General features: G+C 28.9%; 1 protein-coding gene across 1 annotated transcript in view; it reads right to left on the bottom strand.

Annotated features, from left to right (window-relative positions):
- The window catches only part of LOC100212604 (mucin-2), a 54,780-nt gene extending 32,409 nt beyond the window's left edge, over window positions 1-22,371 (bottom strand). The window contains exons 1-2 of the mRNA XM_065787953.1: window positions 22,103-22,371; window positions 9,191-9,951 (exon numbers count right to left, since the gene is read on the bottom strand). Coding sequence (XP_065644025.1) covers window positions 9,191-9,951; window positions 22,103-22,151 — 810 coding nt within the window. The 5' untranslated portion in view covers window positions 22,152-22,371. The remainder of the gene's footprint in view (window positions 1-9,190; window positions 9,952-22,102) is intronic.
- Window positions 22,372-26,306: the final 3,935 nt, after the last annotated feature.

Here is a 26,306-nt window from a genome sequence, read left to right as displayed (position 1 = left end):
GTCCATATCTGTCCTTGTATAGTGACATGTCCAAAAAATTATTTGAAGTGTCAGATTCATTAAAAAAAAATGGTAGATCCTATTCATGAAAATATATACCTTATGTAATTCTTCCACAGATTCATAAAACAAGAAAAAAATTTCATCTGCGTAACGTTTTTAAAAAGAAACTGAATTTGGGAACTGGGTTCGAACTTTGTTATTTAATCTACCCATAAACAAGTTAGCATATGGCGGCGCCATTCTTGTACCCATTGATGTACTATCAACTTGTTGGTAGAACCTATTAGCTAATTGGAAAACGCCAGATGAAAGAATGGTTTCTAAATTTATAATAATATAGGCTTAAGGTGGGCTTAATGGTGATCTCTGATGAATCGGAATTTATTCATATAAAAGATGGTTGCTTAAATTCCTTCTTAATTTGGGATATTGATATAGAGAGCTGTGACATCTGCTGTTACAAAAAAATAGTTAAAAGAGGTAAATTGGAGGGATTAAAGCATATGAAGAAAATGAGTAGTATTTTTGATATATGAGGGGAGAGGTTCTGTCACTGGTTGTCTAAAGTGCGTGATGAATTTAGATAAATAGTCTGTTGGGTCATTACATGCTAAAACAATAGGTCGTGAGTTTTCGGTAATCCGTAAAAAATAGGGTAGCGACAGGGTGTATCAGGTCGTAAAAAATTTGCTGTTGTTTTGTTGATTATGTAGTGGACAACCATGTAGTCTATTAGGGTATTTATATCATTTAGTATTTTTGCCAATGGATTATGGGGTAGGAGTTTATAAGTATTAGTTTCATTTAATAGTTGGTTTATTTTATACTCATGCTTTACCTTTTCTAAAATACAAACCCCACCACCATTATCTGCTCTTTTGAATATGATTTCCTTATTATTATGAAGTTTCTTAAATGCTATAGACTCTACTGACGAAGGATTGATTTTAACTTTGGGTTTGGGTTTTTTCATAATTGTTTCAATGTCTCGATAAATCTGTAAAAAAAAATTTATTTATGTTTTTGTTATTTGTATTTGGAGATGTCCATTGCGATTTCTTGCGGAAGGGTGAGTTAATTGATTTTTGCCATCTTTTCCAAAAAACATTCTTAGATGAATGGATTGTTTAAATCTCTCCACTGCTTTACTACATAAATTACCATAAATACAATTCGAGTAAGGTATAAATGAAGTACCTTTGTTTAGGACTTGCTGTTCCACATTTGTCAAAATTGTGAAAAACTAGTTATTATATTCTCATTAAATAATTTTTTAAGTTTTTTTTTTCTACTTTTATCAAATGCTTATATTCTTTATTGCTTTTTACATGACTTGATAATAAAAATAAGCTTTTCATCAAAATTGGTGGATAAATTCTTTGTTCATTTGATGGGTTAAATATAAATAAATCGTCGTTGTAGGGCGCAAAAAGGAACGCATAGTAGAAAATAGTATTCATAAGAGAATCTGGTCATTAAGATATGAGCTAAAAGTAAAGGTATAAAACTAAATGATGATAATGAGTAATGAGAATATAATCATATACTGCATTAATTATATATCGCATTACGTTCTCAACAGATAAATAAGTACAGTCTGTAAATTGCCTCTAAGTGGAGCCACTGTATAATAAAAATTGTGTTTGGTTCCTTTACAGGAAGGATACAAAAAAACCAAATAAAGCCCAAAATTAGAAGATATGATAAAAATTACTATAAACTTAGAAACAATCTAAAGAACTGACACTTTTTTATATATATACATATATCTGCCTATATACTTATATACATATTCATAGATACACACACATACCATTGAAGGAAGTATTGAATGTTCCAGTACAATAGAGTCAAGTATTACTAGAAATCAGTGTGAAAACTTCTATTCCCAAAACACGTCTAGCCAACCCAGCCATACTACAAAATACTTAAGATAGATAAGCATCTATACATAGGATTTATATTATCTGGTTCTAAAAGCTAGCTCAGATATGTTCAAGAAACATTTTTATTCTAACGCGGAAAAAGCAATTATGTATGTGACTGTATCTGTATAGGGTGACAGGAATAATATCAAAAAATGAATTTCGGAACAATGTCGAATTTATTAAAAAGGCCTGTTTCAAAAAAAAAAGGAATAGTGTCGCAAATGAATTTTATGAATAGTGTCGAAAATGGAAAAAAGGAATAGTGTCGCAAATGAATTTTATGAATAGTGTCGAAAATGAAAAAAAGGAATAGTGTCGCAAATGGTAAAAGGAATAGTGTCGCAAATAGTGAAAACGGAATAGTATCGCAAGTAGTAAAAACGGAATAGTGTCGCAAATAGTAAAAACGGAATAGTATCGTAAATAGTAATTACTATTCCTTAGATTCATTTGCGACACTAGTCTGTTTTTACTATTTGCGACACCATTCCGATTTTACTATTTGCGACACTATTCCTTTTTTATGTTTTTGACACTATTCCTTAGATTCATTTGCGACACTATTCCGTTTTTTTGTTTTCAACACTATTCATTAAACTCCTTTGCGACATTATTCCTTTTTCTATTTTTGACACTATTCATTAAATTCATTTGCGACATTATTCTTTATTCTGTTATTCGACAATCAATCATGCAACAATTTGCGACACTATTCCTTTTCCACATTTTCGACAATCAAATTTGCGACAATAAAAATTTGCGACGATCAAAATTTTGCAACACTATTCCGCCAAACCTCAGTATATTATAGCTATTTTATAAGAAATTAACGTGAAAATTTCTATTCCCGAAGCACATCTAGCCAACCCAGCCATACTACAAATTACCTGTGATGGATGCATCATTACATAGAATTTATATTATCTTCTTTTATTTTAGTCATGGTTGTAAGTAATCGTGATGATTAAACTAAAATCAAATAGTGATAAAAACTGTATGAGTGATACACTATAATAATATTAGAAGCAACACGCAATATAGATAAGAAAAAATAATAATATAAATATAAAATATGAAGAAAATTAAAAAGTGATAAACAAAAAAAATATATAAAATTGTAAAGGCTGTGTATATAAGTCTAGTATGGAAAATTGTCATAGCTCCCTAGTCGCAACATAAATAATTAAAAAAAAATGCAAAAATATGCATTAATTATAATCATAATATTCCTGCATAATCATTGTAATCATAATTGGCCCTGCATAATATTCTAATTATTTTGACTCTAATTGATTCAGTGATTTCAATATGGGGAGATTTGGCCTATATATTTTATAAATATTTGTAAATATATAAAATATATATAAGTATTTGTATAGCCTCTTATGCATAACTTTTTCAATGAATTTGCTTAGGTTTAAAAGAAGAAAGATGGTCGGTAATTAGACATATTCATTGTTTAAATATTGGTACAACTTTAACAACTTTGAAAGCATTTGAGAAATAACCAATTTGAAATGAGTTTTTCATAATAATAATGTGAAGCTTAGAAAAAATATCTAGAATAAACTTAAGAAAAAATGTAGTGAGGCACTGAGAACCAAATCTTTTTCCAGTTCAAAGAGTGATTTAATGAGATTAGAGAATTAAGATCTTCAAGTTAATACTCAGAGTGGTCAAACACAACGGTAACCTAGTAAACATAGTAACAAAGTTAGCCCAAGCAGCTACTTGTATGTCAATGTGACATCCGTCATAACGTTACATTTAACTAACATAACGCCTACAACCTAATAGAGATTTATTTAATATACTTAGTATACAGGATTTGTTTTATTGATGTTTGTAATTTATTTTCTATAAACCAAAGGTTATAATTTCAAAATTATAACCTCAAAATATAAGCATTTGAATTGGTGTAAAAATAATTTAGCATTCTCAGCATATAATACTATTTTAGGATATATTTTTATGCACATTCTTGGTAGTTTTTGAAAAGTACATTTTTGTTGGGTAGTTAAAGTATATTAATCTATAATCCATAAAATGCACGATAAATTATTAACAATAGAGCAATAGAGCAAACATGTTGTTGTCATCACTTGTCAAACATGTTGTTGTTAATCACTACACAAATTTTGTTTACACATTAGCATGAATGTTTTTTTTCCATATAGAGGCCTTACATTGTTGTATGCACATTTTTTACTTTTGTAATCAATTTTTTGTTTTATTTGTTTTTGTTTGGTGATATATTTTTCGTATATCTTCGTTCATATTAGTGTTTATAAAACAATTTATTGTTTAATATTATTGTTAGTACTGTTTAGGTGCATTGTCTGTCTTATTTATTTTAAATATTCTTCTATTAATCTTAATTTTTGTCTTGACAACTATCAAAATATGCTTTGCTCGAAAAAAAATTCTCCTTTATTCTAATGTACTTCATTTCTTCCTTGAGGCGTTCACTGCTCGTGTATGACCATTTGCCGAATATTATATGCTAAAGATTTTAAATAACAATAGAGCAATAGAGCTAACATGTTGTTGTCAAAAAAAGTTTACATCAAGATGCTTGTTTTATTTGAACAAAATCTCAACTTTGAATAATAAACTAAAAATTTTTTACAAAGTGTTGCAATTAAGTATTTTAACATTTTTTAAACTGTAAAAAAATATACAACTAGAACTGTCAAATTTTGTAAATCTATTTTTATAGAGAGTAATTTAATTAACAAAACATTCTTTTATGAATTGACTTTTAATTGCGTAAGCTATTTCTAATTTCTACATTTTCTATTTTAAAATTTCCGAACCGCAACAATCTACAAAGGTCATATATATTTTACTTGCAAGTTCCACACCGGTGCTTTACTTGCAAGTTCCACAACTTGCAAGTAAAGAATATATGACCTTTGTAGATTGTTGTGGGAAATGAGCTAACAATTGGCTTGCAAGTACATAACTTTTAAGTAATTTTATTGCTTACATTGTTGTTTTGTCTTTTATGTCTTAAAAAACTCAATTTAAAGTATGTGATCTTATATAATTCTAGTAGTAACTGAATTTAAAAGATTGCAATTTTATTACGACGCGTTGCTGTCTAGACATCAAAGCTTTGTAGATATCCATGTTACAACCACATATTACAATAATGAGCAGCATATCGCATTGAAGCTTGCTTTAACATAACAGAAAATCAGGAGCTTGTTGACGGCTTCATATTGTATCGTTGTAGCTAGCGATATCATTACGATAAATCGAAAGCTATAGATTGTAGGTATTTAGCTAACTGCAACATAACAAAAAATCTAAAGCTATTTGATCAATACATGTAATAGCTTTTTAGCTAACAATGTTTTTACAATAAATCACGATAGGAATATGTATTAGGATGAAGTGAATTTTTTTTTTCTCAAAATAAAAAACTCCTGTAGTGCCAAAAGATGCCTTTTGAGGTATCTAGATAGTAAATAAAATTTGAAACAATTCCAACTTGATCTTGAGGTTCCTCTTCGCATTTTTTAATTGAGTCATTATTGAAAACTATAATTATATCCTAAAATTCAAAAATAGCTTAAGATCGTGTCAAATCATGTTCGCGCATGTCCTAAATACGCAATAAAACAACTCAAATCACTAACATCTCTCATGTTCTAGTTAGTACACATCCGCTGTTGCTCGTGATTAGAGCATTTTTCATAATATTGCCTGAAAAATAAGAAATGCCAAAAACACGTAAAGAATCCTTTTGTGAAGTGTTTGGTGTAGCCAAGGAATTTGAAGGCAATATTCTTCCTACAAACTCTGATGTTATGAAATATTATTTGTGGTGTAGGTTATCGTTAAAGGATAATGCAAATGGGAAAGATCCGAGTGTGAGTGACATTTCACGAGTTATACTGTTAGAATTGAAAAAAATTTGGCAAAAAGCATCCATTCCAATTATTTCTGATCAAAGAATTTTAAGCTTGATTGCAAGCCTCAATGAAAAATATAAGGATATGAAAAAGAACATAAAAAAGTCTCAAGTGAAAGTGATAGCATTTAGAGAGCTTATTGAAAATACTCTGTTTGATATATCAGCCTGCAAGTGTAGAAACTTTGCCGATTGTCAGTGTGAAAAAAAAGTGCTAAACGGGAGAGAGATTTTCTCATGGACCAAAGAACAACTCGAAAGATGGCAATTGGTAATATTGATAAAAAAAACTAGCCAAATTCTTCAGAAGAATTTAGCAAGAAAAGCCAAAGAAACGTCTAGGTTATCAAAATATGCGGCTCCGGACATTAGAACACAGAAACTTAAAGAGATATTAATTACAAGTGACAATAGCGATAGTGAAATTGAAAAGCAAGAAAGAGCTATTGCAAGGTCAAGTGTCACAACTACTGTAGAAGAGGCTGCTACTTCTAGTACTTCAGAACCATCATCATTGCAAGCTCAACATTCCTCCGTATCAAGTTGTGGAAAACGAATTAATTTGCCAAATCTAGCCCAAGTATGTGACCGAACTGGGATTTTGGATCGATCAGCCTCAATACTTGTAAACGCCGTTCTCCAAGATTTGCAAATCATAACAAAAAAAAATCCCTCAAAAATTGTGGATAGAAGCAAAATAAGAAGAGAACGGAAGAAAAGAAGAACAGAACTCAGGGAACATTCAGAAAAAGAACCCTCTGAAGTTCAAGGACTTTATTTTGATGGGAGGAAGGATAAGACAATTAAACAAGAGAAAAAAGGCATAAGATATTACAAAAAAACTGTTGCAGAAGAACATATTGTCTTAGTTTCCGAGCCAGGTTCCAAATATCTAGGTCATGTAGCACCAACGTCTGGAAGTGCTACAAATATCACAATGAGTATCAGGACATTCTTAGAGGATTCTAATACAAATTACAATGTGGATGAGTTAAAGGCGGTTGGGTGCGATGGTACTGTCATAAATACAGGCTCAAAAAATGGTGTTATCAGGCAACTAGAAATGTTTACAGCTCGCCCACTACAATGGCATATATGTTTACTACACACTAATGAGCTACCTCTCCGCCACTTAATGCAACACCTTGATGGAAAAACCAATGATCCTAGAGGATTCTCGGGTGCAATTGGAAAAATGCTAGAAAGTTGTGAGAAGTTATCCATTGTCCCATTTGACCCAATTGAAGTGGAATTGCCAAATATTGATCCAAATGAATTGAGTACTGACCAAAACTATCTCTTTGATATATGTAATGGAATTTCGAGTGGTAATATATCACCATCATTGTCTTTGAGGGATCCAGGGAGGATGTCACATTCACGATGGTTAACAACTGCTAACAGAATTCTCAGGTTATACGTAGCTTTAATAGAACCATCAATGGAGTTAAAAACTTTAGTTAAATAAGTGATCAAAGTATACTCTTCTAGCTGGTTTGAGATAAAAATAAAATCTACCTGTAAGGATGGATCAAAACATTTCTTTGGATTGATCAAGAAGTCTCGTTACTTGTCTGACAAACTTAAGAATATTGTGGATCCAGTATTACAAAGAAATGCATATTTCGGCCACCCTGAAAATATTCTGTTAGCAATGTTAGCTGACGAACGGAAACACATTCGGGAATTAGGTTTAAGACGGATTCTCAAATGTAGGGCAAATAACAATCAGAACTCTATTCGAGTGCTCAAAGTTCCAAAACTGAACTTTAATGCTGAAGACTACATTGATTTGATTGATTGGCAGTTGGTTGATATAAGCAAGCCTCCCATTACTAAACATATTTCCACTGGGGATTTAGAAAATATTATTATAAATGTTCCTGACAAGATTAACATTTTAAAGTTTCCTTGTCACACTCAGGCGGTTGAAAGATGCATTAAGCTGGTGACAGAAGCTTCTTCTTCAGTTTGTGGCAACAAAGCAAGGGATGGACTCATTCGAGCTAAACTTGCATCTCGATATGACTTACCGAAATTTGAAACAAAAAAACAGTTTATAAATGTATTGAAGTAACACTTAATACTACAAAAATATGTATAAAATGTTCTAAATAAAAGGTTTGTGTTAGTTAGCAACAGTTTTTTTTATTAATTTGGTACCTATCCATATTTACTATGAGAGGAACCTCAAGATATTATTCTATCGAATTTAAATTTCACACAGTTAAATGAATAGACAAAAGGCATACTTTCCACCCCCAGGACAAATGAAAAAACAATTTTTTTTTTACATATAGAATCACTCCACCCTAATATGTATTTAAATATTGCGAGTTAGTGGTTTTAAAACAATACTTTAATAGCTAAAAATTGTACCAAGTCGATGTTGCAAGCTAAAAAATCTGATTTTCACATCACAGCTTTTAAACTAGCCTTATTCGAAATATTATTATTGTTGTTTTTATTATTATTATTGTAGCTACCTGATAATAATTATTATTATAAAAATAGAACCGCAAGTAAAATTGATAATAGCTTGGATGGCGTAAATGCAAATCTGACGTTGGTTTGTAATAACGCGTGTTGTGTAAAGTTGGATTACTAATCTGAGAGCAACTGTATTAAGTATATAAGACACTAAAATATATTAATATTAACATGGAAAGTGGTATTTGGTAGAAATAAGGTAAAGCAACATGAAAAATAGCATGCAAATTTTTACTAGTTAATTGCAAGCTTTTCTAGCAATCCTTATGACCTCATGATCTTTATTGTTACAAGTTGTCGTTAGCTAGCTGCTAGCGACATTATGCATTAAAATTATTAAAAGTTACATTTTTAAGTATACAATTTTTAAAACTCTCAAAATTCAGCACATCATAATGTGATAAGTCCTGATGATTTAGGACGACATACTAAACTAATACTAAGCAAAAAATATTTTATTACTTAAACAGGAAAATAAATGCATACAAAAAATAAAAACAAAATGAATAAAAGAAAATAAATAATAAAGCAGTTTATCATTAAAAAATATAGAAGTTTAACATATGGATGGTGTGAAGACCACGTGGAATAACCCTTCAATTTTCGGTTCTATTAATATTAAGTTTCTGCATTAATAAGACTATGCTCTATTTATAACCAGCTGGACTAGCCCATCAATAACATAGATTATTGTTAGAAACACGTTAACTTTTTTTTTTTTATTTCCTATCATTTATAATTAGGTAAAAAAACTGCCTCCTGAACAATTTCGAAAATTAAGGTTAGCTCATTTGGTCTTAACACCATCCATATTAAAGCAGTACAAAAAAATTGAAAGATTCAGCAATACCTGAGAAATATTTGGAATTTTAATTCCTATTTCGCTTTCGAGTTCAATGCAAGAATTATTTTCTGGAAACTGGTAGTGCACTTTTGGTGGACCTGTTGTAGGTGTTGGAGAAGGCACTGTAGTTGGTGTTATAGAAGGTGTTACTGAGCTGCTGACTCCATATGTAACTTTTGAAGATGTAACATAAGAAGGTTTAATACTACTAGTGGAAGTTATTGAAGTTCTATTTGGATATAAAACTGTCGTAAATATAATACTTGTGATATTTTGGTTTGATATAGTGGTAGATAAAACACTTGTTACATTTGGCTGTAATGCAGTTGTAAGTATGATACTTGTTAGATTCGGCTTCGATAAAGTTGTAACTATGGTACTCGTTAGATTTGGCTGTAATAAAGTAGTAAGTATGATACTTGTTAGATTTGACCGTAATGTAGTTGCTGGTTCAATACTTGTTGAATTTGGCTGTAATGCGGAAGTAGATACAACCTTTGTTGAATTTGGCTGTAATGAAAAAGTAGATACAATGCTTGTTGAATTTGGCTCTAACACAGAACTAGATGCAATGTTCGTTGACTTTGGTTGTAATGCAGTTGTCGAAAAAACGCTTGTCAAATTTGGCTGTAAAACAGTTGTACGTATAGTACTTGTAAGATTTGGATGTAAAACAGTTGTATATACTCTACTTGTTAGATTTGGTTCTAAAAGAGTTGAAATTCCAACACTAGTTAATATCGGTGTCATAATTGTGATATTGGTGGCTAGAATAATGAACAAAGTATTATTAAATTAAAAAAAATTTAGTTTTCTTAATATCATTATAATTACATTGGTCAAGTAGATCTCACAAAAGATTTCTGTTTTAAAATAAACAAAACCAGTTTAAGTTATAAATAAGTTTGAATTTTTTTTTGTCAATATATTTTATATTGGAACATTATCTAAAATAGCTTTTCTAATCTAAAAATTAAGTAACAAACTTTTATAAAATTTTTATTAGGTATTTATCTAGGTATGTCGGGATACCGGTATAAAAAGGATTAAATACCGGTATTTCGGCAGTTTTTTCGTTATTTTTATAATCATTATTTTAAACAATACTTTTATTCTTCATTTCTTTTTCTAAATTTATTCGTAAGACAGTTTTAATTCAAGTGAACCATCATTTACATAAATACTAAAACGCATCTATATGCGGGACGCATCGCATCTTTTTATTTCAAATTACTATAATTAGGGACCATTTGGAAAGTATAAGGCTATATAGAAAAAATTATTTATTTGTTTAAACTTCTTTCTATATAAATATTTTTTAGATTAAGTTATTGTTATTTTTGAAAAATATTAAACTATTTGTCTATTGCTAAAATTAAAATGAGTAATAAAGGTTATATATCTGAGTAATAGAGGTTATATATCTGTGTAATAGAGGTTATACATCTGAGTAATAGAGGTTATATATCTGAGTAATAGAGGTTGTATATCTGAGTACTAGAGGTTATATTTATCTGTGTTGAACCTTGCAAGTAATACAATTATATTTTTTAAATATAAAATAAAATCATGTCCGTAGACAACTTTTTTAAACTGGGGAGCAGGGGCTATGATGAGAAGAGGCGCCAGCAATCTGCCGCCTAACAATAAATAATAAAAAAAACTTTTCAAAATTCCGTTTTAACACCTACTTATGCATCGAACGATATAGCATGGTTTTAAAGGTTCCATAAATTTATCTCTAAGTATCTAGTATCCTATAGTCGTAGCTTTGTAGGTTATATTTAAACTCTTTTCAAATAAAAAAGGTAAACAACTTTAAATATACAAAAATTCAATTGTTTATATGGGAGATCTGAGTACCTACAGCCCAATTCATGGGTAGGAGTTATATGGGGTACATATCGCTTAAGTATTATAAATACTATAACATAAATCGAATAGTTTTTAGAACATTATTATATAAGTTAAGTTATTAACGGATTGGTAGCACAAACTCTTATTTTTTCAAGTAATTTTTTATAATTTCATGTAAGATGTTTCTGGTAATTTATTATTTAAAATGTTTTTTGCTGTATGAAGTAAAATCAACAAAACTGAAGCAAAGTTTAAGAATATGCTAATAATATAATAATAATAATTTAATTAATAATTAATGCTTTATATCGGTTGTTTTTCATACACAAACTATTCAGGCTTATTTGTTTCCAGACTCCAATTATTATTAACTTCCTGCAAAACACCTTGATTTGATATAAGTATAAATTTGGGTTTGACGGTTTTTCAAAACCTGTTTTTATAATAAGTTTGACACATTCTAATACTTGTTTTTGAATTAATATAACCTTTTTTAAATAGTTCAAGTTGTTTAGTTATAAAATGATAAAATGGTTAAGTAAAGTTTTAAAATTTTTATGTAATAAATCATATTTCATTTTCATATAAAAAAAGATGATACAAAAGTCGGAAGTTTGGAGTAGTTTCAAAAAGTCAATGAAGTCTGCAATCATTGTAATAAAATGTTGAGCTGTAAATATTCATAAACAAATAATCTACATAATCATTTAAAAAAGTTGATCTAGTAATCAACAAAAAAAAACTAAAAATGGTCGGCGAAGAAAAAGCGCCTAGACCTTACACTTCCTCAAAAAAATGAACAAATAATTTAACAAAATAAACTATAAAAAATTAAAATTAAAGAAAACAATAAATATAAAAAATAAAGAATAAACAAATAATCGTAAACAGATAAATATCTGTTAACCAGCATTGTACCCCTATAGTAACGGGTAAACAGATTATATCTGTAAACCAGCATTGTATCCCTTTTTCATCTGTTAGACTAGCGTAGATGTATTTATAGTACATTGTTTCCAGTTTAAGATGTTGAATACTTGATTTTCTTGACTCAATGCATAAGTTTTGATTGTGTCTCTGTTTTTATGACTTGGCAACTCATTCTATTAGCTCCTAATGAGGGTAAAACTTCAAAACTCAGTGTTATGGTTTTAGGGTTTAATAGTAATAATGAGGCAATTGCTTAATAATGAGGCAATTACTCAGTAATTGCATCATTATTAGTAATAATGAGGCAATTACTAAGTACTATCAATTGCAATAGCAGTGATAGTACTCAGTACACTATTTAATTGATTATTAAATAGTGTACTGAGTACTATCACTGCTATGAGTCGAGTTCTTTAACGAATTAAAAAATGACTAAAGTACCAAAACTATAAAACAAAAATAATCATTGTCATCACCAAGTTCTCTAAATCTATCACTCACTAATATTTGTAGTCTTTGAAATAACTTTTCTTCTGTTGAGTATTATCTCATGCAAAGTTCACCAGGCCTACATGCTCTTTGTGAGACTGGTTTGAATTTGGACGCTTCATCTTGCAATCTTAGTTTTGATGATTATCTTCATTTAGTTCATAATGACTCCAATAGTCACATGCTTGGCCTGGGCATCTACATTTGAAAGAACTCACCTATTCGTTGTGAAACTAGGTTTAACTCTACAGACTATTCTTTTATGTGCTTTTGTTTAGCACTACTTCAATCAATTGCCTTTCTTTTTTTTCTATATTGTCTCCTTCATCTCAAGACTGCACTCTTTTCGATTTTGTTTCTGATCGAATTAACCAAGCTCTTTAATTAACAAATACTTAATCTCTCATTTTGAATCAAATAACTTTCTGATCATCAATATGGATTTTGATCTTCTCATTTAACTGCTTATTTGTTAATTAGTAAATTAGATAGAGGTGGAGAGGTTAAGGATACTGCTCTTGACATTTCTAAAGCTTTTAATAAAGTTTGGTATGCTGGTCTTCTCCGAAAGCATTCTTCTTACGGTGTATCAGGTAACATCTTTAAGGTAATTAAATCCTTCCTTTTATAACATCCTTTTATAAAATTCTTCGTTTTATAAAAGATGTCTTTCATGGACAGCACTCTTCTTTATATCCTGCAATCTCAGGGGTTCTTTAAGGTGATATCCTTGGCCTTATACTTTTTTTAATTTACATTAACAATTTCATAGAAATTCTCTAATCTAAGGTGGCATTGTTCGCTGATAATACTACCATTAATTTTTGTATTGATAAAAAGCTAACATTCTCTTATTGGTTGGAGGATGTATTTGAGCTTGAAAAAGATCTCACTTCTGCTCCATCATAGGGCTCTCAGTGGCTGGTGAACATTAACTCAGATAAAACTTAATTTTTTTTCAGCTAACTGTTATCGCAATAATTTAGATCTACCCTCGAATTAACTCTTTCTTCCAATCTTTCATGGAAATCATATATCAAATCCATTGCAAAATTAGAATCTGCTAAGCTTGCATGTTTTCATCGAGTTTTTCATCGTGTTATTTTTACTCAGGGTTCTATTCTTTATCTTTATAAATCTCAAATCCTTCCCAAATGGAATGCTGTTGCGGATCTTCCAATGATGCCATTTTTCTTTTTAACTAGGTGCAAAAACGCATTGTAAACATAGTTGAACTTGCTCTTGCAGCCAACCTCCAACCTTATCACATCGTCGTAGTATTGCTTCTCTTTCTCTTTTATATAAATACTATAATGGGCACTGCTCTAAATTAAGCGCTGCTTTAAATAACTAGCGTATCTTGTGCCATCTACAAAAATTCATTCTTTTGGTTCTTTGTCGTTCAATTAAGACTCATCCTTTTTCTGTAACTGTTCCTAAGTGCTCCAAAAATTCTTATTCCTATAGTTTTTTTCCTTGAACATCAGTTCATTTGAATTTGCATCTTTCATCTTGTTTTCCTAATTCATATGATTCGCAGCCTTCTAAGTTGTCTGTTAATCGTTATCTTGCTCCATAAACTTTATCTTTTTTCTTCTAGTAACTTCCAACTCTAATTGTGGTGCTCGCAGCCTTGTTGGAAGTAACGATATTCAAAAAATAAAAAAATTAAGATTAGTTTCAATAGCTGGTTTCAGTATTGATCAAAGAACATTGGAGTTTAAATTTAAAAGTACAAAAAGTTTTAACTTAAATCTCGAAACTGACACATAGGAGTTGCGATAACACATAATGATGCTGTTGTTATGACAAAATTTATTGTTAAAAATTGTCATGCATAATTAATTAACTATGATATTCTCTCGCAATCCACTTATCAAATACCAATTAATTATATAAACATAGAGAAAAATAAGAAGCTGATAGATAAATACAAAGACAATTATAATGGTTATGAAGATCCTCTTTATAATGTTTGTAACCAAAAATACCCTATTCCAATTTAGTCTAACAAAAAAAAAAATCAGTTTTAAAAATAAGAAAAATTTGTTGAAATAAGATGTTTCTTACTGGAGATTTAGAAAAAGTTTTTTTCTAAATCTCCAGTAAGAAACATCTTATTTCAAAATTATAATAATTTAAAATAACAAAAGAATTAAATTTAATTCTTGACTCCAAAACAAGTTGGAATAGTATAGAAGAAACGATTGGTTTATGGTTTCAGCAACAAATGATATTAGTCTAATATGTGGTCTGAAGCAACATTACATAGTCTAATATTAGTCTAATGATCTATGATAAGTAAGGCTGCCAACGGGTATCCGGGCACCCTTGTATCCACCTGTTGCTTACTGCCTGGGTAGCATTATTAAATGACGGGTAACCGTAGCTTGACAGTTACCCGAAAAAGTTAAATTTAAAATTATTTCATTTTTTTTTTAAATTAAAATTATTAATCGTAGTATAACAATTTAATAATGTTAAATTATTATGTAAAAGAAAATCTTAAAGATTGTTTAAACTTGTTGTTACAAATTCAATAGTTACATTTCCTTTGTCGACATTAGAATGTCTGAAAACATTAAATACAACGTTTGTAAAATTTTTTGAGTTTCTGATTTAGATCCACTTATTATTCCTTAAGACTTTTTCTTTACGTAAATTAAAACTTCTCCAACTTGTTCATTACTTTGTCTCTCGGATAAAACTCTTTCTAAATCTGGAAGATATAATTACGTTATTTTAGCGCGCAAATAAATATGCATAAATGTGACTTCAGTGTCATCAGAATGCACTTTTCGACTGCTTGTTATGTAGTCGATTGACGGCAAGCATCGTTGGCACCCTCAGCAGTAGAATTGCTAAAACTTGTAAACTGTAATTGGAAGTTGTGTAACCTTGACACTTAAATTTAAAAAATTAGATATAAATAAAGAACATACTATTAAATGAAAAATTTTTACTGACTGTTTATAAAAACAACTTTTAAAAAACTATTATTTTTTAACGGGTACCCGGGTACTCGCCGGTTTATTCGACGGTACCCAGGCAGGCATTTTACAATTTTTGGTAGCCCTAATAATAAGTTTGAAATATATAAAAGGCTTTAGAAGAAAAAATTCAAGAAAGAAGACAAATAGATTTAGCAAATATTTTATTGTATTTGAAAAATCTTTAAAATATTTTTGGTTCAATAAAGAAATTTTGTGTACTTCCTTTAACATTCTTTTCCTTCCGTTTTTTAGCTTTCCGTTCTTTAGCTTCCTTTACTTCCGTTAGCTTTCTTTTACTTCCTTTAGCTTTCTTTTACTTTCTTTAGTTTCAAAATCCGAAATTGTTATATTATCTGAAGAGTTATTATCCAGAATATTTTGAAATTCTAATGTGAGCACCGATTCAGATGAAAAGAAAACCAAAGAAACTACTTATCAATAATGAAATGCAACAGAGAAATGCGTTTTTATAAGAAGTCATGGAAAAATCAATAAATTTCTTCTTCAAATCAATAGGTTTCTTGAAGAGCTTGTAGAATATCTTGGAACTCTAAAGTTTTCTACCTGCTCTTCAAGGAACTTATTTACTTATTTATAATATTTATATTTATATTATATATTTAATTATAATACTTATATACTTATTATTTAAGGTGCGTCAAATAAAAAATCAAAGATTTGGTTCTTTTATTCGTTGCCTCAACTAATGAAACTATAGCTACCAGTGCCTTTGTGTTTCTAGAAACCCAAAGGCAATGAAAAAGTCGAGGCAACGAATAAAAAAACCAAAACTTAGATTTTTCATTTGACGCACTAAAAATTATAAAACCAAGCTCTGTTGTTAGTGATTGAGTACTTTCATCTGCAGGCAATTTCGTGTTCAAAATAAAAACTGGGCTTAGCCACCGTTCAGTGGACATTTTATGTTTTTCAAAATCCTACTTCCTTCTGAAAAATTAAAATAGATGAACTGAATATAAATATAAAATTTGCTTTTGAAAGTTTAAATAAATATAAAATTAATTTTGCTTTTAAATGTTATTCTGTATAAATCATGTTAAGTATTTGTTATTTTTATACATATATATTTTGATTTGGATACTGGTTTTTCTTTTTGTGATTTTTATATTTATGATTTTTATAGTTAAACAAAAAGTAAATTTAAAAAAGTAGATTTTAAAAAAAGTAGATTTTGTACAAATATAAGTTACTCTTGCTATTCATTAATGAAAATTTGAAAATAGTTTAAACTGTTTTTTACAAAAATTTGTAAATCGAAAGCCGGTTTTTCAAAAAGTTCGTTTCTGTAGATACAATATTATAAACATATAAATGATTGGAATTTGCTCCATATTTATAAGTTAGCAACCACAAACACCAAGAACTTTTTCACCATCCTAAGAATGGATTTTTATTTTGTTATGGGCTATGTATGAGAAAAAACGTATACAAACAAGTTTAATGAATTGTTTATATAAATTCACAATGATGGGCCATGCATAGACCAAGAATAAAAAGTTTGCTGATTTGCTGACAAGTACTTCTCTGACAAGTAAATTCTCATACAAATGCATTTAGATCACTACAAATCAGTTGAAAGATTAGATTCTCATACAAATGCATTTAGATCACTACAAATCAGTTGAAAGATTAGATCACTACAAACCAGAAAAATATCATACCTTTTGCATTTCTAAGTAATTTTCGAATATATACAAAATTTTGTATATATTCAAAAATTATTTAAAAATTACTTAATTTAAAACTTCGTTAAGTTTATAATAGAAAAAATTGTTATTAAATCAATACACCACCAAAAATTTTTTCCCTTTCGTTTTTTATGTTGCTTTCTTGCAGCGAACACAATGTCGGATCTTTTTTCTTTTCATTTATTAAAACTAATAAGTTGTAAACCACGTGATATCATGGAAATAATAGTTAAAAGATATCTCGGAATTTTAATGGTTTAAAGAAACTGAGGGTTTATTGCTTACAAAAAAACTTTTGAGATATCAAACTGTCGAAAAATGTTTTAAATAGAGTTCAAAATTTATCCATTATTGAAAAATGGCAAAGATCTAAAAATTGAGTGAATAGATTTTCTATAACTCCGTATTATCATATTACCATTCTTTAAATGCAAATAAACCTAATGGTTAATATTGCTTTGTTGAAATAAATCCACTACAAAAAATGAAACTTTTTGTATATTTAAAAAAAATGTCACAGTGGTATTACTCAGTATATTATGTTTGTCTTTATCTAAATATGGTTGTTGTTTGAATGTCAAAGTTATAATTAAAAGATAAAGGTAGTCGAATTCAACAAATTATTTCACTGTCTTTGTACTTTATAACATCTGTAAAAGATGACCACTTAAAATGTTTCTTGATTCCAGAACCATACTCTTACAGCTCATCGTGTAACAATCACTAACAGCAGATTTATTTGAAAAAATTGAGATAAATTTTTCATTCAGCTTGCAAACGGCTACAGCAGCTGTTTGCAAGCTGTACTGTGACTTTTATAATTTTTCTTATTAAATTGTTTTTGCTTGAATTGCTTATATCTTTTTATTTTTTATCTGAAATTGAAGAGGGATTATGTAGAGTGCTTCTGTGAAGTTGTTACCAGTAGATATGGCTCATTCAATCATTTTTTGCATTGGCTAGCTGATGTTTTTCCCGCACAATTTAGTACAAACAAAAGTGATGGCGATCCAATGTCGGCATTTGAGCTCCACCTGATGTTGGCTTTAAGACAGGGTACTCTGTTCTAATCAATTTAAAAGTACTTAACTAAATGCTCAGTAAACCATATTCAATAACTTTAGTTGGAGAAATAATGTCTAAAATTAATTATGTTCAATAAATATCGGGTTGATAATTTTTAAATTGTGTAAATTGTGTAAATTAAAAAAAAAAGCAGATTTAGAGCCATTTTGACGTAACGTTATTTCAACAACGCAATATTACCTCCTAAGTTTGATTTTTTTAAACTCAAAGAATGGTAACATGAAGTAATAGAAAATCTTTACATTCAACCTTGGTATCTTTGTCATTTTCTCATAATGGCTAATTTTTGAACGCTTGTAAAATTATTTTTTAACAGATTAGTTTTTTTGTAAACAAAACCTCCTCAGTTTCTTTAGATCTTTAAAATTAAAATTGGATACCCTTCTTTTGAGATAAATATATTTAAAGTAGACTGCAAAGTTCAAAGGTGTGCAATTTCAAATTAGGATTTTTTTGACAAAAGAAAGGTTTGTCTCAGATATTAAATTTATTTTTATGAAAATAAATGCAATAATTTCATTGCCTATTTAGAATGAAAAAAAAAAGCTCTACAGGCCTCTCTCTTACCCTATCAGCATATCTATATATAAAATTAGGCGTGATTGAGGTAGATGACTTTTGAGCATTGCCTGATTTTCTCAAAAAATGACTCTTTAGAAATAACATCATTCATATGAGATTTAATAAAAAATGCAGTACAAAGTAAACAGTGTTATTTGACATTTCTTTATTCTTTTCTAGAATTTCAATAAAAGCCTAACAGTCTTGTTACATAATATGGTAATGGTAAATGAAGTAATTTGTTATCACATTGATATTATCTAAAATATAGTCAAAAAATCCTGCATAATAACATTGTTTAAAATCATTATTTTTAATAACGTGTGATAACGTATGATTACGTGTAGCTTGTTAAACAATAAGAATGGAAGTGTAAATAAAACATTAAACAAATAGAATAATGAATTTACGTTTTGAATTTTAATTTCTTTTTACACAAGTTTAAACACGATTTTTTTTTTTTTGAGTTTAATGAAACAAGTTATTCATAGTTTTATTTAATAAAATCCATTTTAATGATATGAACGATATGGCGTTTCAATTGATTTCGAATTTGATATATATAGAGTATGCATATGATATATATATATTTATTCTATATATATTTATTCTTTATATATTTATTCTATATTTATTTACTCTATATATATATATATATATATATATATATATATATATATATATAGAGTAAATAATATATATACATATATATATATATATATATATATATATATATATATATATATATATATATACATATATATATATATATATATATATATATATATATATATATATATATATATATATATATTTATTACAATTAGTTGTTGATTAAATTAATAAAGTTATTTGCAGGGACGCATAGAGACTTCATGATGCCCTGGGTATATTATTAAAAAAATTTACTGGATACCCCTCCCCCTATCCGCCACCAAAATAAAAATAATAAGAAAAATAAAGCTATCATTTCTAGTATTCACAAAGTATTTTAAAAATGGCGTATTTAAAACAGTTCACGAATCAAACAATTAAACACAGCAAAGAAAAAATAAAAATTTCTGCGCTTGGTATAAAGTTTTTCTGACGTTATACCAAGACTTTACAAGCATTTCTAGCAGCAAAGTCGGAGTTTACAACATTGTAATTAACTTTCTTTGCAAGATCTGTTTCGATAGAAAGGATAAGACAGTCGTTAAGATTATCTTGTCTCATGGTTCCTCTTAGAGAGTTTTTGACTTTAAGTGCTAACTTGCTAAAAGATCTCACGCTCTCAACCACAGATATTAGCAAAGTAAGTTATATGCATATCTGGGTTCATATACTTTTGCATAAATGGTATTCAGAAGATCTTTGGACCAATCATTTGTCAGTAGCTGGCGTCGAATAGACAATAAGTGGCGGAACTCATCAATAAACAAGACTTCACTTAAATCATTTAGATACAGAAGTAATAGATCTTAGATTCTTGACTGTTTGCTAACATTAGATTCTTGACTGTTTGCTAAGTTCGAATTAATGTCAGATGTAGACCAGATAAAGGAAAATAATCTACATTGCTATTTCAGAGCTTGAAATCTCTCTGTAATCTGATGGATGAAGGTAAAAAAATAAGCAATTTTCATTTCATTATTGGATATTTATAACTATTTATTTGGCATACTGATAATTTTTTTTTTGTCATCTGATGATGCCCCATTAATGTGATGCTCGGGGAAAGCAACTCGGATCCCCCACCCTCTGTGCGCCCCTGGTTGTTTGCAAAACTTTATTAATTTGAACGTTTGTTTGGTTGCGACAAATGAAGTTGGAATAAAATTCAATTGCTTACAATATTGAAATGATGAAAATTTTGCGTGCTAAAACGTCTTTTATTTTGATTGTGTTAACACATTTTGTATTTTTTTTTTAACAATTCTAGTGTCTTAATAGCATTAAGTATTATAGGGCCATCCGTATTTTGAAGTTGACTGATGCAACAGCATTAACTTTGTAGTTGGACTAATTGTATTTTAGTGTTAGTTAGCGCAACTTTATTCAACATACAGGTTGACAAACTACTAAATTATAAACTATAGTTTTGGTGGTAATAGCTGAAACTTTTTTTATTTGGTGAAATTAGATTTGTATTTAAGTCAACCGCGTTTTGCGTTTGCATTACTTAATTTTAGTTTATATATGAGTATAGTTTACCAAGACTTACTAATTTTTTAGTTTAAAAAATTTTTTTTGTGTATGTGACAAGCTCCTTATAGAACATGAATAATAAGTAAGACAATCAGTGTAACGCGAACCTAGTAAACATGCTCGGCGCCAACCTAATCCGATGAACACCCGCTCATGTTTCAATTTGACGCAAAATATAATGCTGTTTTGGGCAAACACAACACCAATAATTTTATATTAACAATGACCCAGCATAACGTCATCTTAGTAAAACATGCAAAATGAAATATCAGAACAGTACGGTTTATTTTTGCGATATTTATTAATTGATTGAGTAAGCCATTGACATCAACATAAGCGGTTGTTTTTTATAGTTTTTTTTTAGACTCGTCTATTATTTCTTTCTGAATTTATTTAAACGTGACAACAAGCTTAAATGTAAACAAACAATTGAATACATTTACGTGAATGCTGGGAATGTATAAAAACTATATTTTATTGGATCTTTAAATTAAAACTAAATCCGAATTTGGAAAGTTAAATTAGAATTTGGTAGGAATTTTTAATTACATATCAAATACAATTAGAATTATTTCTATTTGAAACATTTGTAATCTTCATAAAAACTTTTGTAAACTTTTAAATCATATTTTTGCAAATTCGAATATTATACGGTATAATTGTCCATCATTAAAATCTTTAATGACTAATATTTAAAAAAGGATGAAAAAATTACATTTTGTCGTTACAATCCATGGCCGACACGGGTTTCGAAGTGGAGGGGCACAATTGTGAATTTCTAAAAAAGTTCACAATATTTAGAACTTTCTTAGAAAAAAAAAAATCCTTAGGAAAAAAAAAAAAAGGGACCCCCTGGTCCATTGATGTTGTCGGCCCTGAAATGAATGAACACTTGTGTTATTTACGTTGATACGTATATTTTATAAAAGGTGAATTTATTAAGATTAAGATTGATGATTTAAAAAACTTTGTGATTTAAAAAAATGTTTTTGACTTTTACTTTAGTATTGGCTCTTATATACCATCTAAAAAAAAAATTAATCAATATGCAACTAAAAGCCATAAAAACAAAAAAAGACAAATAAAACTATATTCACTTAACTTACCAGATAAAGCCAAAGTTGCATAAACTATAACAAAAATTTTATCGAACATTTTTTTTCAGAATTTCCAAATTATTTTATATAAAACTTGATTATGATATTATGTTCAAGAATTCTAAGCAAAAAACTGACGATATCAATTTGTAGTTTAGAAAAATTAACCAAAACAACGGCAGCAATAGCAACGATAGAATCTTTCGAAGTTTTGTCTGTTAAAGCTATTTAATAAGTAACTGCAAAAAAGGATTAAAAAGGTTATTTTTCAGTGTTTTACTTTGAAATTCAAACTCGTGTCATATTTCCTTAAAAACCAGAACACGTGTCATATTACAACTTTTACTTTCATTTTCAGAATGTAAGTACAAACCATTTTTACAAGTAAAGTAATATACGATTAGTATTTAATTATTATATAAATTAATATATTATTTATATTAAACATATGTTAATTAATATATATAAGGTATGAAAAAAGTTAATATACAACAGTTTAAAAATGAATCGAAACAGGTGTTATCACTTATGGATTTTAACATATCCGATTTTAAATACTTCTTTTAAACTAAAATTCAGTTATATAAAATATGTCTCAGAATGTATATAATTTTTTTTTATTAATTTAGTTATTGTGTTTCCTCTAATTTTAAATGTTATTTTTGAAATCTAATCTTCTTTTTTTTAAAAAAAGAAAACTATCAATGAATATTATTTTAAGGTTTTCTAAACTTTTTTCATAATTAAATTCTAAATTTCTAAATAAAATTCAAAATTTTTTCATTTCTAAATTTTTTCTTTAAGTTTTTCGGTTTTTCTAAGAAAAGTACTTTTTTTATTTTTATTTTTACCTAAATAAGATAGTTTAGTTCTTTACTTAAATATTACTCTATTACAAACTGTTATATATTCTACTTTTATATTTTTTGATAAAAAAAACTTGTTAAGTATACATATATATTACGGGTGTTCGTTTTTCAACAATTTCTTCTTTTTGATATCTATGCAAGCTAAAATGTTGGAGAATTTAAAGTGATTTCATGATATAATTTTAATTTTTTGAAAAAATAATTTTTTCATCTTGCGCAAGGACGACATTTTTTATCAGTTTTAAAATCTTTACAGATTGCCAAATATCTGGAGACTTGAGTATTATATACACATGTATATGACATATATTATATTTGACAATGTATAGATGATGTGTTAAAAAAATCAAGCTACTAGCTCTATTGTTTCATATTGTGTCAAGCTATTTTTTAAAGTTACGCGAGAAAACAGGAGTCAACCAATCAATCTACAGAGCCGTAACCACAATTTTGATATTAAGGGGGCCTATGATTCTTTTAAAGGAGGGAGGGGATAAAATATTTGTTAAAAATATTTTACATATATGTTTTTCCTTGATAATTATAATTTTAAAAAATTTTGGGGAGGCCAAGACCCCTGCCCCCCCCCCTCCCCGGTGGTTATGGCTCTGATCACTAAAACCATACAGATTTTGGCACAACATGAAACAACAGTCGTAGCTACCAAATATTTTCTGTGCAAGCTCCTTAAGGATTAAGATGTCCTATTTGAAATACATATTTATGTATCTTATGGCAGAGACCCTCCCCCTCCTTCTCCCCCGAGGGGTACCCAGCCCCTCCACTCAGTAATTATTCTCAATAGTAGTAATGAAACTTTTTTAAAAATATATATATATTTAATGAAAAAAGTATATTTTAGGTTATAGCATTGTTTAGGGCCTCATTCCTGCCCACAAATCATTCTCTTCTACAATATCAATACTGCTGTCAAGTTCACTGTTGCTGGAAAGGAAAACTTCTGTTTCCTCAAAGCCTTTTCCTCGTATATAAGACTAAGCTTTTCTGCTGAAGTCAGTTGTTTAGCAGCCTTCAGTTGCTTGGCAGTAGCAATAAACTGATTTATTCCTTTTCCAGAAGAAAATCATGGAGCACCAAGTAGATAATCAGTTCCCTCTGCTCTTTAAATAATGCGAATTCTGTCAACTGCCTTATCATTGTGAGCCTTTATCAAATCCTAGAAATATTGTAAGGTAGTTTATTACAAAATATATGTTCAACGTGCTCATTTATTTGGTAACACATATACTAACCTTGATGAGCTTTCCATCAAAGTGTAACTGAACCTTCTGATTATCATGTTTAATTTCATTTTGTCTAAGAATCTTTATACTGTCAGCATCTCGGTTAATGATATTATTTTTCATTCGAAAAGCTGAGGTATTGGAAAGTGGAAGTTCATTGGGATCTCCTCCAGTTTCTGTAATCAGCTTAATTAATGTTGCAGTCATTTTATAAGCTGATACATCAAAAATCAGAGCAGTTCTCATGGTTTCCTCAATAACTTCTTTAGTAACAGTAATGGTCTGATCTTGTCTTTTGTTTTTCAAAATAGGTGTAAATTTATTCTCTGAGTCGGACTCAGAACTTAATTTATTCTGAAAACAGACTAATAATGAATGTTTTGCAATTCCTGAGGTACTAGGAATAAGCTCATCTTCTGTATATCTAATAACAGTAACTGATTTCTTTGAACGCTCTATTTTTCTCAACTCGATCTCTTTTCTTCGCTCGTCAATGGGTGCTAGAGCCATTTTCCTTTCTCTCATCTGATCCTTCAGATAAAGTATATCCTCATGCTTATCAAATGGAAGCCTAACCTTGTCTGCTTTGATAGCTTTTATCAGACTTTTCTTTGTATTACTCAACCAGAACAGTCCTAATCATAAAAAATAATTTTAAAACTTACGAAGAAAATTAAATCTTGATTTTTAAAATATTTAAACATTTTGAGGAAACAATAATTTTTAATAAATAAAAAAATATTATTTTAAAAAGATTGATAAATAACCTCTCTCTGATCTCACAAACTGCACACATGATTGAACATACCCTCTCTAACTCTTATGCTGGCTCTTCTTAAGGTTCAAATATCTGTCTATATATTTTGATATATTCCTTTGAAGGGTAACAAGTCCAACTATAGGAAAACCTGATCATTGCCATGAAAACCATAGTGAGCCTAGAATATATTCCTCACTGCAATGAGAATCCACAGAGGTACACTGCACACTAAAGCAAAAATAATTTTTTCTTATAAATCTTTCCTCAGTTGCATACTAAAAATAAAATAAAATTGCCTTTACAACTTTTGAATGAATAGTATTTAAGGAAATTATTTGCAATATTTGCTTACTTTGAAAAAAAAGTTGAAAAAGTATACTATATTTGTGTTTGGTTCTTTATAAAAATTTACCTGAAGCTGTTACTTAAAGGTTATGAAACAATTCGATTTGTCTCATTCAAAGTTGGACCATTCTTCTCCTTCAGGTAGAGGAAGTGCTTGATAACGTCAGCCCTGGTTGGCAGCCAAACTGAGAATATCTTGACTAGTTTGCCAACTAAGAAATATTCCGTTCTACGACCACTTTCTCTCCTTTTCCTTGTATGTTTTCACATTTTCATTTTCCAAAGGAAGTTCGCCTTTGTTTCGGGTTTTCATTTCTAAAAATAATTTTGAAACTTTAATTTATTAAAAAAAATTGAATTAATAAATTAAAATAAATGCATGAAAGAATTAAGATATAAAAAAAAGATTAAACAAATCAATTCTGATTGGGTAGATAAAACGTGTTAATAGTTAATTGTAACAAAATAATATATATTTTAATTACGCATAAGAACGCATAAAGTCAAGTTAGGGCACTGCCCCCAATGGGGGAGGGGAGGCTTTGCTCCAAGATACACAGATGAATATTTTAAATTTGACATCTGTATCCTTAAGTACCTTGCGCACAAAATTTTAGGTCGCCATGGCTGTTGTATTATGTTGCGCCAAATTCTGTATGGTTTTAAAGATTGATTGACCTCTGTTTTCTCGCTTAACTTTAAAAAAATAGTTTGGCGTAATATGAAGCAATCGAGCTAGGAGCTTGATTTTTTCTACACAGCATCTATACATGGTTAAATATAAAATATGTCATATACATGTGTATATTACACTCAGGTCTCCAGATATTTGGCAATATGTAAAAAATTCAAAATTTATAAAAAATGTTGATATTTGCGCGAGATGTGAAAATTATTTTTTCGAAAAATTAAAATTACATCCTAAAATCACTTTAAATTTCCCAACATTTTAGCTAGCATAAATATCAAAAAGGAAAAACTATTGAAAAATAAAC

Source organism: Hydra vulgaris, chromosome 01, assembly GCF_038396675.1.
Source record: "Hydra vulgaris chromosome 01, alternate assembly HydraT2T_AEP".
Lineage (NCBI taxonomy): Eukaryota > Metazoa > Cnidaria > Hydrozoa > Anthoathecata > Hydridae > Hydra > Hydra vulgaris.
This window is presented reverse-complemented; position numbering and strand designations above follow the sequence as displayed.